This window comes from Gobius niger (genome assembly GCF_951799975.1).
Source record: "Gobius niger genome assembly, chromosome: 21".
In the NCBI taxonomy this organism is placed as follows: Eukaryota; Metazoa; Chordata; class Actinopteri; order Gobiiformes; family Gobiidae; genus Gobius; species Gobius niger.
Window position 1 is genome coordinate 15,191,907 of NC_136872.1, and position 16,957 is coordinate 15,208,863.

The following is a 16,957-nucleotide window of genomic DNA, read 5'->3' on the forward strand; positions in this document are numbered from 1 at the left end:
AAACCTGAAAAACTTTTATTTGCTTTTTAAAATGCATTGTAATACAGAGTGGACATTTTTCTTCATTTCTGACAGCGACTTGACAGATGATCCATTAAAGTCTGAAAATAAAATGTTGTTAGTGTTTTTATTAAGTCGCACACTTTTATAAAAAGGTAAAAAGTCTTACAGAGAGACGCTGGATTTGACACCACGCCACATCATCCAACAGTTCCACGTTGATGTCCTGATCCTTTGTGTTTTCAGAAAAGCAAACAGTCTGGAGAAGAACAGCATCTTTAGACTCTGAATACAGTACAACAACTTACGAATTAGATTACTGTATTGCTATGCATGTTTTAATATTTGCAAAGTAGCCACATGCATGAACAGCATTAACATTAAACAAAACCTCATTATAATTGTGTCTACTCAAAGACACAAGAATCCATTTGGTAATCAATTTGGTCCACCGCCCTTCCTACTTACCTGCCCTTGCCTCGTGGTGACAGAAATGTGTGCAGACGAACCAGTCATGGAGCAGTGCATATCGCCAGTCGACAGTACAGATCTGGGATGACATTTTATATTACTACATCATCAGCAATTTTGCCTTTTACTTACTAACATTCTTGACAAACCTAAGCTTTGGCTTTTTTGCCGAGCTTTGGCCGGTCTGGAGGCTCTCTGTTCTTTTCACTGAAGCTGTAGTGGTCCTGGCAACAAAACAATCGACCAATAGAGTGAAGAATGAAAACTCCATCCACCATGGACCACTTGTTTCAGTAGTAAAACACTCAAATTGCCTTGACAAACCTTAAATTCCCAGTGCTGATGCTCTCGGGTAATGTTCTCATCCTTGTATGTCTTCCTCCCTAAATGTAAAATCCAATTACAATTAGTTATACTGCAAATTGTATTGGGTATTGTATTTGTAACTTTTTTCCCCATCTACATGACTACTTAGCCTCAAAACCCTTTAAAAGAGTCATTACCAACCTTTTGGGCCCTGCCTCTTGCAGCAGGAGTGGCCTGCACTGGTGGAGAATCTGCTGATTTACCTTGACAGGGAAGCAAAATGAATGGTATTGCTTGACATGAATCTGATTTCTATAGCACTTACATCTTTTGCTGGCTGCTCTTCTTAGAGGCTGTTGTATCTCAAGGGCTTCATTCTGCAAGTTACAGTGCGCATGCAGTTACACCTTTCGCCTCTAGATGGCGTTTATCCATTTACTCACCTTCATAGCAATAGAGACGTCACTTGCTGGCATTTCCTCCTCTGCTATAATCATAACAAGAGATAATTTAGGCCAATATTTTGGCCTTCTAAATTTGAAGCATGGACCCCAACTTACCGCTAAGTAAATCTCCCATTCGCATGTGCTTTAGTGAAGGGGGCATTTTCATCAGTTCCACTCTGAAAAATGTGTCCACTGTGGCCAGCAGATTTTCTGTTTTGGCTTCTAGGTCCCTCATACGCTCTTGTGCTGCCAATTTAACATGTATTACTACGCTATATCGCGATTTGCGAAAATTCTTCACATAGTTGCTACAAACCTTCTTTCTCAAACTGTTGGATAAAAAGGGCCAGCTTGTTGCGTCGCATCTCCCGACCTGGGTCATCATTTTCGAGGTCCTGTGATTTCTTAATGCGCCTGGGCATGTTTTGTGTCTTTGGCAAATGAAGTGAAACTATAAGGTCCAAATAATTTACAATTTCTTTTTAGCAAAGGAGATGGCGATCCGTGTCCTCTAACAGCAGCAGGTGCAATTAATGAGGAGGAGGGGCACGAGCTCTGATGCGCGAGCACTTAACATATTCGCCTACGATTGTTTTAAGGTAAAAAAAAAAATGGTAAAAAATAAAATAAAATAAATAAAAAACAAAAAAAAAAGAAAAAAAAATCATCATCAAGTAAAATGCTATTCATTTTACTTCTAACAGTTAATTTATTCACAATAACAACATATTGTTCAAGATGACCTAAGTTTTGGTTGCTGACACTAATTGCTGAGGTAGGTAGTAATCAGTTACAGAAATTGTACCTCTTATAGTTTTTTCTTACTTTTTTTTTTACTTCTACTTGAGTAAAGTATCTGCACCAGTTGAGTATAAATAATTGTAACTTTTTCCACACGGAGTAAATATTCAAGTTGCAAATGTCTCATTTTGATCTTTGCACCTTGTTCTTTAGAATTGTTTAGCTTTTCCGCATTTTCTGCCATTTTCTTGGGTAATTTTAGTAACTTGTGTTGAATGAATGAATCACTGAATAAAACAGGGAAATATCATTGAATTCAAGGATGAAAAAAAAAGGTACACTGTACACATGAGCAAATGATTGACAAATAAATTTATTGCAGCGCATTTGTTGACATTCAGCTCCTCTCCACAGGACGGTAGAAACCACTTGAGTTATTGTTTCTGTACATCTCTCCCAAAAGGATGCACTAGGCTACAGGGTGGCATCTCTTAAAATGTTAAAAAGAAAAATTTGATTGTTAAACATAAAATGAAAAAAAAAAAAGCAAAAAAAATGAAAAAAATGAAATGGACATTATCTGCCATTCAAATAACAATACAAAAATAAAAATAAATAGATTTTTTTTTTTTTTAAGTTTTGGAAGAAAAAACTATTTTGTTAATTGTGATCTGAATTAATTACCGCCACTGCTAAACATCTGACATTTACATGTTACAACAATTAATCTGTACAAGTTTGTTTCTATACCATTTCTAAAATAAAAATCAATTTATCCACACATCATCGCAGCATTTTGCCTTTTCTTGCTGGTACTAAATGGAATGTCGCAAATGGTTATGTGCATCGAAAACCTTAGCGCTGCGGCTTTGGGCCGCTGTGTGCAAGCCAAAAGCAATCAACAAGCAATGTGCACACTTAGGGGCTCAATTAGTTTCCACGTTGTTATATAAACAAGTTTTCATCTAAAAACCACTCGTGTGTTCCTTGCAGAATCGGTCTCTGTAACAAGAGTTTTCATATGGTGGTCATTTGGACTGAGTTTTGAAGACTTTTTGCCAATTGTGTAAGAGGCATCTTCAGCTCAGGGTTCCACAGATCTGTACACTGGAGGGAAAAGTTAGTTAGGGCTGGGCAATATATAACATTTTATCTATTTTAGACACATACAGCTTTAATAGATAATCATATTAACAGATTTTAAGTATGAACAATGTCTGTATTCACATCATTAAGCTACAGGCCTTTTTACATGAGCCTGGATGAAAGGCAGCCACAGAAGAAGACATAGTGGGCATAGTGTGAGAGACCACAATTTAGACCCATTTCACACATTTCTATTAATAAAAACATACACTTTTTCCATTCATTGCCCAGCCCTACCCTAAGCGGACGTATAAGCCGAACAACTGCGGTGAAACTCGAGATCGTTGGGTCACTTCCTCTCCTTTATATGACCACAGAACAGTTGTTGTGACTCGACCTGAGGCAGAGTCATATCTATTCTGTTAGGTCAGATGACTACTCTTTGGAAGCACTTGCTACAGCGGACGACTGGGAGTTTCCATAAAGAGTCTGTCTCAGTGTATTCTGTGTTGGTAACAATCAATACATGAACACCAGCACATTTCTGGAATGTTGTAGCTTTAACAAGATTTATGGAAAGAGTGATTGTCCTCGGTCCGTTTCTCTCTCATGCTGCAAAGATATTTACATAGAAATAGGTGTCGTTTTTCAAAAAAATCTTTAAGACGTTGTTGCTATTTGTAGGAAACCTTGGTTTTTGATTTCAATCCAGTAAAAATATGTACAAAGAAACAGGCATTAGAAAGTGCACGATGGGAACGGTCTATACAAGTTCCGCCGCTCACACCAAATTGACGATTTAAAATGGCGGACACACACACACACACACACACACTAAAGAGGACCACAAGGGCAGTAAGTCATCTGAGAGGAAGGAATCTTTACAAACCATATTTACACAAAGTCCCATAAGATGTGCTGCAAAGTTCCAAGCAATTTATGCACAAAATAGTCCCACATGTCGCTTGGAAAACCACAAGATAATATGTTTAAAAAGGCAGACAACGGGCATTTCTTCAAGTCCAAAAAAAGTGTTTAGTACCATGTCAAGTCAACAGCTTCCGAGTCATTTCTTAATCCTTGTGTCTTTGCATTTTCTGTTCAGATGAATGGAGCGCCAAAACATTTGACACACCATTGAACACTGGGGCTCGGCGGGCGGTCGATTCGGTGCAACGCTTTGAGCTGCTCTGCGCTGAGTTCCTCGTAAGCTGAGCGGTACTCTCTGTCAAAGGCCTCTGCATGACGAAAGTTACATACACATTAGATACAATAGCTTAACTGCAATTACTTCCAAATCAAATCAAAATTGTAACTAAAAAACATCCTGTGTCACCATAAGGTCTTAGGGTCCATGTATTCACTTACCAACATCAATGTTCTCTCGCCCCAAAGCCACCAGTGAAAGAAACAGTATTTCTCTATAGACACTCCTGTAGGCACAAATATATCCAGTTTGACATAAATATGTTAACACTTCAGAGTTTATATTGAGTTTTTACAAGCCTGACCTTTGCCGTTTGAATCCCTCCGGCTGCCTCTTGATTTCTCGAATCAACAGATTGATAGGCCCGTACACGTCATTGGTCTGGATGTTTCTGACAACAGTGTTGAGGAGAGTACGGATTTCCTGGTGGTCTGTTGGAGCCAGCGTTCCCTTCTTTTCCACTGGAAATTATGATAAACCACAAATCATTTTCAAATATGAGAGCAGTCTGACCTCTTGTGGGGAAAGGAAGAACTGCAGCATCAATTCTCTATGAACATTTTCTTTAAAACTGAAGTATTTAAGTCCAGCGCACACTTACAAAATGTCCTCCAAAGCAGATATAGGGGATCCCCAGGTTCTTGGTGCAAATTGACATTGTCCCAGAGAAGCTGCACAAACACCTGCTTACTGTCCTGGGACAGCGATGTCAGAGGCAGCTACATAAAATAACAATTTTAGTATTACATGCATTAGATGAACAAACATTAGTTTGAAACTAATAGGCTTTGTACCCTACCTGCACTCCGTTGTTGCAGTGTTCAGAGGTGAGGATGAGGCCGGGCAGGTGAGTGGGCAGATCTAGGCGACGGAAATACCACACCAGGTTCCAGAAGATGATCGGGTGTTGGCTCAGGAATTTGTGTGTGTAGATCACCTGCAAAGACAGCAGTTTCCCACATTATCCATTAAGCCTCCATAGATTGTAATGTTATTCATGTGAGAAAGCCAATGATATGTAGCCACAACAAAAATCTGCAGCTATAGCCCCCATGACCAATCACTCTCACACTCACACACTTGGGCAAGGTGTGTGTTTTGCCAAAGGACAAAATTACAGTATGCAATGGCCGGAGAAGGTTAGTGTGCTCATCCATGGCTCAAACCTTTTGATCTGTGGATGAGCGCACTAACCACTGAGGCACACTCCAAAATAATTGTGGTGAGACAGCCTGTTTTGTACCTGATCCCCCTCATTCTCCAACAGTGTCTCCAGCTCTTTACGCAGCACCAGTGGGCTCAGGTATGGGACAGACACAGGCTTGGGATTGGGCCGCTTTGCTCCCATGCCATCCTGTCGCACAAAATAATCAGTCATATCCTTATTGCACCCCATTATATCTGGTACATTGTGAAACTCTTACCGACACCTCTTGCAGGCTGCTGGGGAGGCTGGTCGTGGATACACCATGTCCCGGATGTCCCGGTCTCTGATATGAATCGAGGCTCTGAAGTGGCCCCCCGACGCTGTTGCTGCGAGTGAGGGACGTCCCGCTACATTTGAGCTGCGTTACTGCCGCCTTGTGCTCCAGTAAACCGAGGGGGTCTGACTGCACTGGCTCCGGGACGAGACTAGAGACACGATGAACAAAACAAAATGTGTGGTTTTGAGTCCAATGGTTGTTTCAGCCAAGGTTTGCGAAGGTCTGGACACATTTATTCACTGTAATTCCCCCAGCTCTACTGATTTTCTGCTTTGCTACTGAGTTTCTTTTAAACCCAAGAGCACAAACTATTTCCTCCACAAATGCAGTATAATTCTTAGCTTCAAGTGTGTGCTACATACCTCTTGGGAGTTCCCAGCTTGTCATCAGGGTTCTTGTTAGATTCATCCTCTGGAAACGACACCAGTTCTGGGGCTTTGATGTCCGCTGTGCTGCTGGTGGTGGGCTGTGTGCTGGTGCTTTGGATACTCTCCGCAGAGGCGCTGGGATTCATGTAGAAGCTGGGGGAAGTGCGATCGAGTATGACACGGTTTGGATGGACAAATGTTTTGACAAATGTTGACAAATGTTGAAAAATGAAATGAGAAATGACAATAGAAATGCCCACTTAGCATTTATATTGTCATTTCTCATTTCATACAATCTATACCTACATTATACCAAAGAATTTACCTGGCTGAGCGTAGGTCATGAAACTCTATGTGCAGCAGTGGCAGGAAGGCAGTGCGGCAGAAAGGGCAGTTGGTGTTGAGGTTGGAGTCGTCCGCGGTCCATCCTGCCATGATCTCCTCGTCATACACCAGAGCTTCACAGGTACGGCACTGAGAGCAGCTGGACATGAGAACCTGTGGGTAGACAAGGTATGGATGTAATCTTAATCGCGATGCAACACTGTGGTTTATAAAAGAGCGGGAAAAGTCTGACCTCAAGAGCGATGTTTTGAAAGATGCTGGAGCAGGAAGCATGATGCGAGCCTTGTTCAGAGTCGAGTCCTCTGCCGCGACCTGGAGTTGGATCTGCAAGAATAAAAAATATATATATACATGATTATTACAGTGGTAGCCAGTCAAAAAAACACAACAAATCTCCCGACATGATGCAGCAGGCCCGTGAAGTTAAAGCGAGTTTGTACTTACGTGTCGGTTGCGTGCCCCGGCCCGTATCACTGCTGCCGCTGCTGCTGCCCAAACTGGTGCAGCTCTGGTTCAGGCCGTTAGACACCAAACCTGGGATTTGGCCTCTCTCTGGACTTTCATCTACATCATGGGACAACAGCAGGTTTTCATCAAGGTGAGCGGGGAAACCACCAGGAGGACCCTGCTCATCCTAGAGGGGGGGGGGGGGGGAATAAAACATGACTTCAATAAACATATACATAAAAATGACACCCGCTTTTCAAAATCAGTGGGCTCACCTCATCATCTGAGTAAGAGTAAGCGGAAGCCACCGCGTCCCACACTTTGCTGGCTACAGTCGCCGCCTGCTTCATGCTGGATTTGAAGACATCCATTTTGGGCCCGGACAAAAGCGTATCCATTTTTATACCTGAAAATGTGTTCATAACCGACCCCAAAGACCCTCCTTGCGAAGACTTGACGAGGGCTGTGAGCGAGGCCGATCTAGGAGCAGGACTCCCCGACGTGCTGGAAGGCATTTTCGTCTTCGCCGTGAACGTTTTGGACCGCGTCACAGCGTTCGGGCTGCGCTTTGGGGTGTCGCCAGGTGAGCCCGTGGGAGTTTTCACCTGGGGGACTGGGAGACTGGACCTCCGCTCTAAAGTCTGCTTCATCTGGGGGGAGTCCATGCTGTCCTTAGGCGGTTGCTGTAGGTCCATGCTCGAAGATTTGACACTCAGAGGGCTTTGCAGGCTCATGTACATCTCGATCTCTTCGGCGAGGTTTCGAGATACGACAGCAGGCAGGGAGCGCGGGGTGTCCTGGCTTGTCACAGAGGCGGACTCTTCATTTTCAGACACTAATCGCGACAAGGGATCAGCTCCTGCTTCGACATCCGCTCTCTCAAGTGACGGCACACGTCCCCCCGCCTCATCCTCCTGCATCTCCATCTTTTCTTGCTCCTCCTCTGCGTTACCTTCAACTTTGCTTCCAATTTCTTGATCTTCTGGTGCGCCATCTTCTTCCGGCAGTTTCTCCAGTCCCGATTCATCCTCTGGCTCTTCCTCCAAGTCTTTAAAAAGTGCCTTTGGAGCAATGTGCGGTGGAGGGCTCTGTCCAGTGCTGAGCGCAGCAGCCAGTATTCGTGCGTCTGCTCCCATCTGGCTGGCCATGTGGTCCACGCCTTTCTCCAAAAGCATCCCGGCTCTGGTTTCAGCGCTAAAGCTACAGCTGCGCTCAGAGAAGGATTTCTGTCTCTGCTTTTGGGACTGGCCTTGTGCGGTGTCATCTTCAGGGAGGGATACATTGTCGGACTTACTGTGCCGCCTGAACAGTTTTCCTACAAAATGGAAAACAAGATGACACTTTGTGGACATAACAGCGTTCCACCACATGCCTTAACCACTAGACTATCGGCTCCACAGACCAGACTAGTGTTCATTTTTAAAACAAAATATGAAAATGACCTGTTTCTCTGCCTCCATCTAAGCTCCCCGTGGACAGTCTGACGATACTCGCTGTGGGCGCGTTCACATCTTTGGGACTAGAAGGTTCAGTTACTGCTACCGCACTGTCCACTGAGCCAGCAATGTCCTCACCTGGATAATAAGAAAATAAGATTTTAAATGCACCATAAAATTTCAAAACAAAATCGATTAAAAATGATATGTAGAGCACAGCTTTACCACTGCACTGTGCTTTGTCTTGGTTTCTTTCTTCAGAAGAAATGACGGCTGCAATCAGTGATTCTGCCAGATGTAGCTCGTCTTTGGAGCCATATCCCTGGTCAGAGTGTTGCCCTGCATTGAAAAAAAAAAAGATGACAGTGTGGTCTCTTTATGTAACCTCTTGACCCCCACCTGCACCGAGCACATCATCACAACCTAAAAGCTTCTTGAAAAAAAGTGTCAAAATAGCAACAATAACGAGACATAAATGAGGATGAAAATGCAACAGAAAAGTGACACAAAGCGATGAAAATGAGGCAAAAATGGGATGAAAACCCATCAAAAAAGCGACCACAATACGAGGAATAATATGACCTTATGGATCTGAGAAAATGCACTTGGTTAAAGGGTAACAAAAAACGCTTTTTTATATATATAAAGTGTACATCATTGTGGACCACAGGATTGATATTTTACATTTTAAAACTATAAAACTTTTTTTGAGTATGGAAGGACACTTTATCACCAAGGACAATGTACAGTATCTTGCTTTTTTTGTTGGAGCACTCAGTCAGCTGTCTCTCATAGCACAGAAAAGACACACTTTCATTTTTAGCTTTTTAACAGCATGCTAATAAAGCAATGGCGCCATAATAAATACAGTTTGAGTGCAGAACAGCTCAGAATGGGTCAAGGGAGGGCATTTGAAAGAGCCAAGGCACTTCCATCTATCCATTACAGAACATCACCCAGTAAATTAAACGAAATGTTGCATGTGTCCCATAAGTTACATTTCTTACCTGTGTTACAGTGGTTGTCTGTTGTGTCTTTCAAACTGTGACTATGAGCAAAAACATTATCTTCTCCATTGACTTCGCTTGAGCTGTCAGCACTCCCATGGCTCAACCGGTCAACGTCTTTGCCTGTTGAGCTCCCCACTGTGGCATTTGAGAAGAAAACCAAAAATCAGAATAAGTGTACAAAGAAATAAAGAACATTTTAAAATAAATGATTGATATGTCATTTCTACCTGTGGCGCTGTGTGTGGTTCCCTTCTTGGTTGACGTTTGGACGACAGAGTGCTTGAACTGGGCAACTCCTCGTAACACGTTTCTCAGCTTGGTCCACATGAACTGACCGCTGCGGTTTCTGCTTGGCCATGGGCTTTCTAAAACCGCCTGGATAAACAACAAGCCACTGATAAGAAAAGTGCTTATGAACATGACATTTTTTTTTGCTTGTCTATTGAAAAGATGTCATTATGCTTTTCTTTTCTGTGGTGTTTTGGCTTATGTAACTGCTGTCAATAAATGGCTTTTAACTTTCTCCAACTGAGTGACTTCGATCTGTGCCACATTGCAGATTTGTATCATTTTTTAAGACAAGATTTATGACTTTTAACTATTTGTTATCTAGCCTTGAAGAGCACCTGATCACAGTTTTATTTGTGGTTTGACCCAGTAAAGCGCTTCATCTGCCTACTCATTATATTATAGCTTTTAATCCCCACAGATAACGCTGGTGTGTCATCTCAGTTGCCATAGTTGTTAGCGGTTGAAAGAGAAAACAAGCAAGTGAATGTTTCATCTTAAAAGTCGATGTGTGAGTGAGAAAAATTGGCAAGCACAATGATTTGAACGAAGAAGTGCAAGACAGTGTGGTCTAGACAACTGAGTCAGAGCTGGACTGTACCAAGTTGGCAGTTGCCTGTATTCATTAAGATGGCCCAAGAAAATAAGTAATATATTATGCATTATATGCATATAGCACTGTATATTGGATGACATCACACAAGATGAGGCTGTGGTTACTAAAACTTGGAGGGTGATCATAAAACCATGAGTTATCAGTACATTTCAAGACGAGAAGTTTTAATTTCAGACTCGGGTACCTTGTTGTAGTATCCATATGTAATGGCATTGGGATGTACCCCCGCCTTCTTCATCTCCACCAGGACCCGCACCGCCATGACAGGCAGGCCCCACACTCCACATAGCTGCATAACTACTCTGTAACACACCTAGAAAACACAGAGCCTCAATGTCAAAAGAAAAACCAATACAGTACAGTTAAGGACTTGACAACTGCTTTACCTCGTCGAGCATTTCGACCTCAGTGGTCCTCATCTTTAGGAGCACATTGTAGGCCTGCTGCATGGCTCTGCTTTTGGACTTGGCCAGTCGCACGGCAGCGGGAAGACAGATGAACCACAGGCTGTAGCAGTGACTGAAGAGGCAGCGTGCCCACAGCGGAGGGTTTGAGTAGAACCGCTTTGCCATCTTATAGGCCAACTTGATCTCCTGTTAATGTGAATAGTCCATTAGTATTAGTATGTCCATTCATAAACAGTGTGACTGGATGAGGATACAAATCGAATAAGTAGAATCAGAGGAACTTGGTGCAAAACTCACTTGTTTGGTCCTTTTGGCCAGAAGAGCAGGGCTGTTGGAGAGACTGGCACCTGCTGCTCTGGTGCTGAGTGCCGGCCGAAACTCCCTGGGTCCGTCAAACAGGTTGGTATTCAATCTGGGGAATCCTTTGTACCTGCAGGACAGAACCAAAATATTTAGTACATAGTTAACGAGTTTGGGTAACGGTGCACCAAGGAAGACGCAACTAGTGATAGAAATAAATGCAAAATTACAACCACTGCTGCTGACAGGTTGCCTTGTGACACTGGTTCAAGGGTGGCTCAAATCCAGAGCCGCAATTTCCCCCCACAAATATCTAAGTTTACAATATAGCATTATGATGGCAAAGTCTACTCCATCTTTAATGAAAAAAATACTACTCTCTGAACAATACTCCTCGCATCTGTAAACCCCTCTGTTTTCATCTATTTGCTCTAAAGCCTTTGGGTGCAGCTTGTATAACACGGTTACAGTGGCAGTGTTAAAATTCATTACGTGTATCTCTGAGGTGGTTCAGATCCATCTTCCACCGGAGGTTCGGGCGGCATCACGAACACCGTGTGCTCACTTTTCTGGGACTCGTCCAACTCCAATAACTTTGTGTCCTCGGAAGACTCCGCTTCAACCTGCAGTCCAAGAAGAACACTTTACACTATCATTAAGACAAGTAGGAACTTTCACATTACTAAGAAAGTATAAGATGTGCTACGCAAAAGTCTAGGCAAGGTGAACATTACATGGAAAATATGTTCCAAGGCTTCATTTTGATAACCAATTGCTCTTGTGATGGAGAACAACAGCATTATAACCAAGACTGATTTGCAGTGGCATTAAAAGCGTAAATCATGCTAATCACACTCACAGCATGCTCCACTGATTATTGGTTACGATTGGTGGAAGTCACAGAAGGAAGGATGATTAGGAGGGGATAACAACAGACTTTTCAAAACAATAAAAGGGGAAAAGGAAATTGTGATTACAGTATTAGCCATTACCTTGGTGCCTTTGTCGGTGATTTTATCAGAAGGAAAAAGCTGCGAGGAGAGGAAAGAGAGCAAAGGAACAGGCTGAATCAAAGGAAATTTCACTTCCTCATACCCCCAGTGGATGATGGGTAAAATTCACAGATTAAACATAAAAAAAAAAAAAAGACTCTTTCCGGTGGATAGAATGACGTGAGGCTTCTGCTCACCTTTTCCACGCAATCGTCAAAGAAGGCCAGGCCCGTGTCTTTGTCGCTGACGAACGTACACTCCTCGATGAAGCGGATGAAGATCTGGGTTTTGGTGAGTTGGGAGTAAAACTTCTGGTGGGCGCGGTCTCGACTTTTCAAGAAGCCTTAATGGAAACAGATCAGTGTTCACGTTTCGTCAGTGACAACACAATGATTAACTCTCCTGAAATTTTGCATCGTCACTGTTATTCTGAGGAGGAGCACATTTGTTATTTTCTTATACGTTTGTGCCTTGAGTTTTACAAAGCAACTCAGTGCAGGATGAATGAAGTAGAATCATCCCCCATTAGCTCATAGTTAAAGACGAGCTATGATTGATGGCTTAAAACATTCCTCCAATAGGGCAAAGCACTAAGCAAAGTGATCTAAAATGAAGGTGCTGAATTATGCATGCACTGAATTAACCCTTCAATTCCATTAAGACAAGATCACCTCGACAACTACCACACTGTCTTGCTATCAATCACAATAACCGGTTCCAGTGCTGCATCTGCACCTTGTAGGTCGTAGAGCGAGTCCGCAGCGGTCGCCTTTTCCGACGGGGCGGTGGTGATCGGTTTGAGGTAGGAGCGATAGCCTTTTAAAATGGAGGCCATGAAGCGCAGAAATGCCTCCTGGATCTCCATCTCCAGTGCAGTTTTCCTCTTGTGCCACGTGAAGTCCGCCTCGATGGGGGTCATGTCCACGGCCGAGCCCTCCTGTGTGGGCTGACGCATGGACACTGCAAAATAAAGTGAATACCCTGATATTAGGTACTTTGTACAGTTGTATGATGACAAATAAAGCTCCTTAACCTTAAAAAGTGTAATCCACAAGAAGCATTTGAACAAGTCGAACGTTAGTAAAGATAAGTCGACCGATATGGGTTTTTCTAAGGCCAATGCTGATTTTTTGGGGTATTTTTATCCAATATATTTGACGATTTTTCCAAATGTCTGGTCTATAATGAAGGGTCTTTCATAATACTGTAAATAGGGAGTCTCTTTGTCCCCTCATATGAGTACAGATTAGACCATTAGAAGCTGCCATGATATTTCAACACAAATAAAGAAAATGAATGTAGTTTCTTCTTACTACGTTACAATGTTTACCTAAGGGGTTGCTGATTGTTTTAACTATGTTCAAAACTCATTTGGTACACAAGATAAGCATGAAACATGAGTCGTTTCTCAAAGAGGGTGAACAAAAATGTGGAAGCCTTTGGGTAGTAACTTGGAAGTGGGAGACCCTCAGCTGTAAGTGTAGTTCCTACCTGTGGCCAGCTGGTGGTGCAAGTTGCTCAGTGAGTTCACCAGACTCTTGCCGGGCTTCTTGGGGAGGTTTTTCCAGTTGCCGTGTCTCTTCTCATCAGACCTGCACCGAACCATAACAGCAATTTAGCACAAGACAACCAGAAGCACTAGAATTAAAATCTTTGACCTTTGTTTGGTTAATCTGGGGTATAAACAATGCTTTGACTCTCACAGGTAGATGGTGTTGGTGTCTAGGTCCACGCAGACGACATCGGGAGGCGGATCGTAAAGGTCGAAATAGCGGGAATCCACTCCCACGATAAAAGGTAATGGGGCGTTGAGGACACCGGCGAGAGAGAGCGGACAGAGGGGGATGTAGGGACACTGCCACTGAAAGGGGAAGAGAATCTGGAACGAAATTCAACAACAAATCAAGTCAGAAGAGCACAATCAATCGCAATGGATACAATTAAAAAACGGCTGCAATTCTTTAGCTAGTATACAAGGTACTCTGAAAACTGCCAAAATGTATCAAGCCTATATATATATAATATAATCTGAAATGCATTGGCTTTTTGTATGAGCTTAGCAGGGCATATTTCAGTCTCCCATCAAGCGTAAACCTTCTGAACTGGTTTAAAATGTGCACCATGTGAACAAAATCTTGACTTGCAAATCTACAGTGCTTCTAAAAAAAAAAAAAAACACACATAATCTTAAATCAAAATTCAAAAATGCATCTTAAGTTCAACTGGCTGCATCTGATGACGAGTTTTACTGTCTGCTATTAACTAAGACGGTTATACAGTAAAAGCTTTGGGGGGGATTTGGAGGTATTGTGACATCCTGTGTATTCCCAAGTACAAAGTAGAACGACGAACCGTGTTTTGAATGGAAGAGTCAACAACTAAATCTCAGCAAAACTAAAGTTCAAACAGGACAAATAAAAACATTGGATAAGTGCCTCTTTTCACTTTGATGCCATTCATTTTGGTCTCACGGTAGTTGTAGACTAAGCTTTTTTTCTACTTCCATTTCTTCTCTTCCATTTTTTTTTATTAACATAATGTGGAAAGAAAAGTACCATTGCAGTTCATTTTAATTTATTGCTGCAAAGCATGAAGAGACTATTATAACGTATAAACAACTGTCTGTGCAGCATGTAAACTAATACCATAAAAGGAAGCAAACATTGGATTCTGACAGCACTTTTAGCTATAAAAATAGCTGAAAGGCAAAAAATAAAGCAATTAAAATATGACTAGTTTTCTGAATGTCAAACATGTTAATAGAAATAGTCCTAGGACCTCTGGCAAAAGCTCAATCTCGTAATCATGCACAGTGCTTAAACCTCAACTAAAACAAAATAGACAACAACAATTCCCCCTTGTCTCAGACTATTCCACAATAGTACCAAGCCTTGATTCAGAAAGAGCACAGTAAAACAGCTGCATCACTTTCTAAGCATCCTTAGTTACAGTAACTTGCCCCTTCTTTTAACAAGAGTCCATCACAATGGCTGTATATTTAGACGGTGCACCTCACATAACACTCGACCCTTTCCATTAATAGCATAATCTGCTCTAAATAGCAATGTAAATGCGCCGGGTGCAGACTACTTACAGCCACCACAGCCTCTGCGACGCCCGTGAGCACGTCGGGCCGCAGCGAGTGCAACAGGATCTTGTTCTCCAGTAAGACGAAGTGCAGCAGCGCGGCACAGTTTTCGGCTCCGAGGTTCATCAGCAGAGTGCCATAGTCCGCTCCACTGGAAGAGAAAGACACGGGACACGAAAAGGTGGATACTTGGGCGTATCTTTATTAATCTTTCATCATTTACCATTTAAATGAATGTGTGTGTATGGAAAAGACTTAAGAGGAGGCCTGTTCTTTACTACATCTCATCTATGCTTAGTGCGCCCTCCACTGGCAGAAGGGGAACATAACCATGGTAAAAACATCGTATGAGCCACCATTATAAGCCATATTAGCCAGTCGTGTGGCAAGAAAGGGTACAAGACAGGAGCCTCAATCACTAGTGTTTATTGGTTGTATTTCATGTTTAAATTGTAAAATAATAACCTCAAATTACAGTATATACAAGTTTTATAATTGCATAGTGAGGCTAATTTCTATAAAATTCTTGTACGTTTGAGTTTCAATGATTGAACATGTTCTTATCCATCTACACTTATAAAGCCAGGCCCAAAGAAGGAATTTCTCACACTGATCAAAGGCATACATCTAAAATGATGAACTTGCATTTTTACATACCTCAGTGGTAAAGGAGTACACACTGGCTGCGAGAGGATTAAGGTGTCGTGTGCAGATAGCTAAAAGCAAAGTTAACAGAAACATATGAGAAAATAGGTTAGCATGACACAATCTATAGTACTTATTGGATTGTAATGTGTTGAATTACCTGAACCAAAATTCGAGGCCGCTGAGGTGACGGGAAGGACACATTGAGCATGAAGTGAGAAATGTGCCTTTGAAAGAAGAACAGAAAAAAGGTCAAATTGGACAATTTAGCAATAAGTTGTCTTTTGTAGTCCAAGAAGCAAGTGTGAGAAATGCACCAGAAATATGACTCACTTCTCTATGGGCAGCGGATGAGGGCCTGAGACGGACAGTTTGTAAAGGAACATGAGGAACTTGCGAAAGGACTTGAAGAAGGGCCATCGGGACAGCACGCAGATGCACTTGTTGGTGTTGACCGCTCGGTTTGGAATCATCTTCTTCTCCACTGTGGTGAGGAGGCCCAGCTGGATCTTCTGCTTCTCGCTCAGTAAATCCAGCGGGTACGGCTCATAGAACTGAATCGCTGCACCATACACCTAGAAACACCAGTTGTCAATCATGTTTATGCATTTTACTGCCATCTAGTTTTAAAACGCTGCTTTAATGCATTTGACATTTTCATGGCATTTTATTTTTGTTACATTATCAAATAACCTTTGCGACACCTTAATATTATGAAAATGTATTTAAATAAAATAAAGCTTAATGTCACTGTATTTGGTTATCAATATACATTTTACACTGTGATTATAGGCATATATACACCGTGTTTATTGTAGCATATAGGCTACCTGCCAAACTCACCTTTTCACCAGAGGAATTGGTCAGAACAAATGTGGAGAAGACAGGCAGCGGGTCCCGTGTGTTTGGGGCCCAACACTCGATTTTAGCGCCCATCGGCAAACAGAACAGAGGCACCGACTCCGACAAAGGGAACGATTCATAATCCTCCTCGGGGTAACGGAAGATCAGACCTTCAAACAAGCAGATTAAAGCATTTAAGGACTGGTTCTTTTTGCAGAGAATACAGCATTGTGTGAAAGCCTAGAAAGGGTTCAAGAAAGCCTCACATATAATAAAACAAAAAGTTAAGAAATCGGCTGAAAAACTCAACTCTACACTAATTGGACGTCTGACAGTTAAAAAGCCTGTGTTTGCACTGTACTTGAGGAACGATGTATTATCACAGTAAAACTTTGGACGGCAATATTTAAGGAAATAAAGCCACTTATTCA

General features: G+C 42.2%; 2 protein-coding genes and 1 long non-coding RNA gene across 5 annotated transcripts in view; 1 reads left to right on the top strand and 2 right to left on the bottom strand.

Moving 5' to 3' along the window:
- Window positions 1-16,957, top strand: part of LOC306980883 — a 469,430-nt gene that overhangs the window by 328,613 nt on the left and 123,860 nt on the right. The gene's annotated exons all lie outside the window — the stretch shown is intronic.
- On the bottom strand, window positions 8-1,645 carry cdca9 (cell division cycle associated 9; the record flags this gene model as incomplete). Its single annotated transcript, XM_079580041.1, has 7 exons — window positions 8-101; window positions 170-259; window positions 469-550; window positions 979-1,154; window positions 1,221-1,261; window positions 1,338-1,469; window positions 1,540-1,645. 7 exons carry the CDS (start codon window positions 1,643-1,645, stop codon window positions 63-65), a joined length of 666 nt encoding a protein of 221 aa, XP_079436167.1. The 3' UTR covers window positions 8-62.
- dennd4c (DENN/MADD domain containing 4C) overlaps window positions 3,216-16,957 on the bottom strand; it is a 41,163-nt gene continuing 27,421 nt past the window's right edge. For 2 of the 3 annotated variants that reach the window (XM_079580312.1, XM_079580311.1), the window contains exons 6-35: window positions 16,527-16,696; window positions 16,017-16,258; window positions 15,844-15,910; window positions 15,696-15,754; window positions 15,045-15,189; window positions 13,654-13,829; window positions 13,442-13,542; window positions 12,686-12,910; window positions 12,148-12,293; window positions 11,951-11,989; window positions 11,451-11,581; window positions 10,956-11,088; window positions 10,638-10,844; window positions 10,436-10,564; window positions 9,575-9,722; window positions 9,345-9,482; window positions 8,563-8,676; window positions 8,344-8,475; window positions 7,177-8,216; window positions 6,899-7,088; window positions 6,687-6,778; window positions 6,435-6,607; window positions 6,104-6,262; window positions 5,682-5,889; window positions 5,501-5,611; window positions 5,057-5,194; window positions 4,859-4,976; window positions 4,562-4,718; window positions 4,419-4,483; window positions 3,216-4,288 (exon numbers count right to left, since the gene is read on the bottom strand). In XM_079580312.1, coding sequence (XP_079436438.1) covers window positions 4,152-4,288; window positions 4,419-4,483; window positions 4,562-4,718; window positions 4,859-4,976; window positions 5,057-5,194; window positions 5,501-5,611; window positions 5,682-5,889; window positions 6,104-6,262; window positions 6,435-6,607; window positions 6,687-6,778; window positions 6,899-7,088; window positions 7,177-8,216; window positions 8,344-8,475; window positions 8,563-8,676; window positions 9,345-9,482; window positions 9,575-9,722; window positions 10,436-10,564; window positions 10,638-10,844; window positions 10,956-11,088; window positions 11,451-11,581; window positions 11,951-11,989; window positions 12,148-12,293; window positions 12,686-12,910; window positions 13,442-13,542; window positions 13,654-13,829; window positions 15,045-15,189; window positions 15,696-15,754; window positions 15,844-15,910; window positions 16,017-16,258; window positions 16,527-16,696 — 5,090 coding nt within the window. In that variant the 3' untranslated portion in view covers window positions 3,216-4,151. The remainder of the gene's footprint in view (window positions 4,289-4,418; window positions 4,484-4,561; window positions 4,719-4,858; window positions 4,977-5,056; window positions 5,195-5,500; window positions 5,612-5,681; window positions 5,890-6,103; window positions 6,263-6,434; window positions 6,608-6,686; window positions 6,779-6,898; window positions 7,089-7,176; window positions 8,217-8,343; window positions 8,476-8,562; window positions 8,677-9,344; window positions 9,483-9,574; window positions 9,723-10,435; window positions 10,565-10,637; window positions 10,845-10,955; window positions 11,089-11,450; window positions 11,582-11,950; window positions 11,990-12,147; window positions 12,294-12,685; window positions 12,911-13,441; window positions 13,543-13,653; window positions 13,830-15,044; window positions 15,190-15,695; window positions 15,755-15,843; window positions 15,911-16,016; window positions 16,259-16,526; window positions 16,697-16,957) is intronic. The other variant, XM_079580313.1, reaches the window with a different exon arrangement.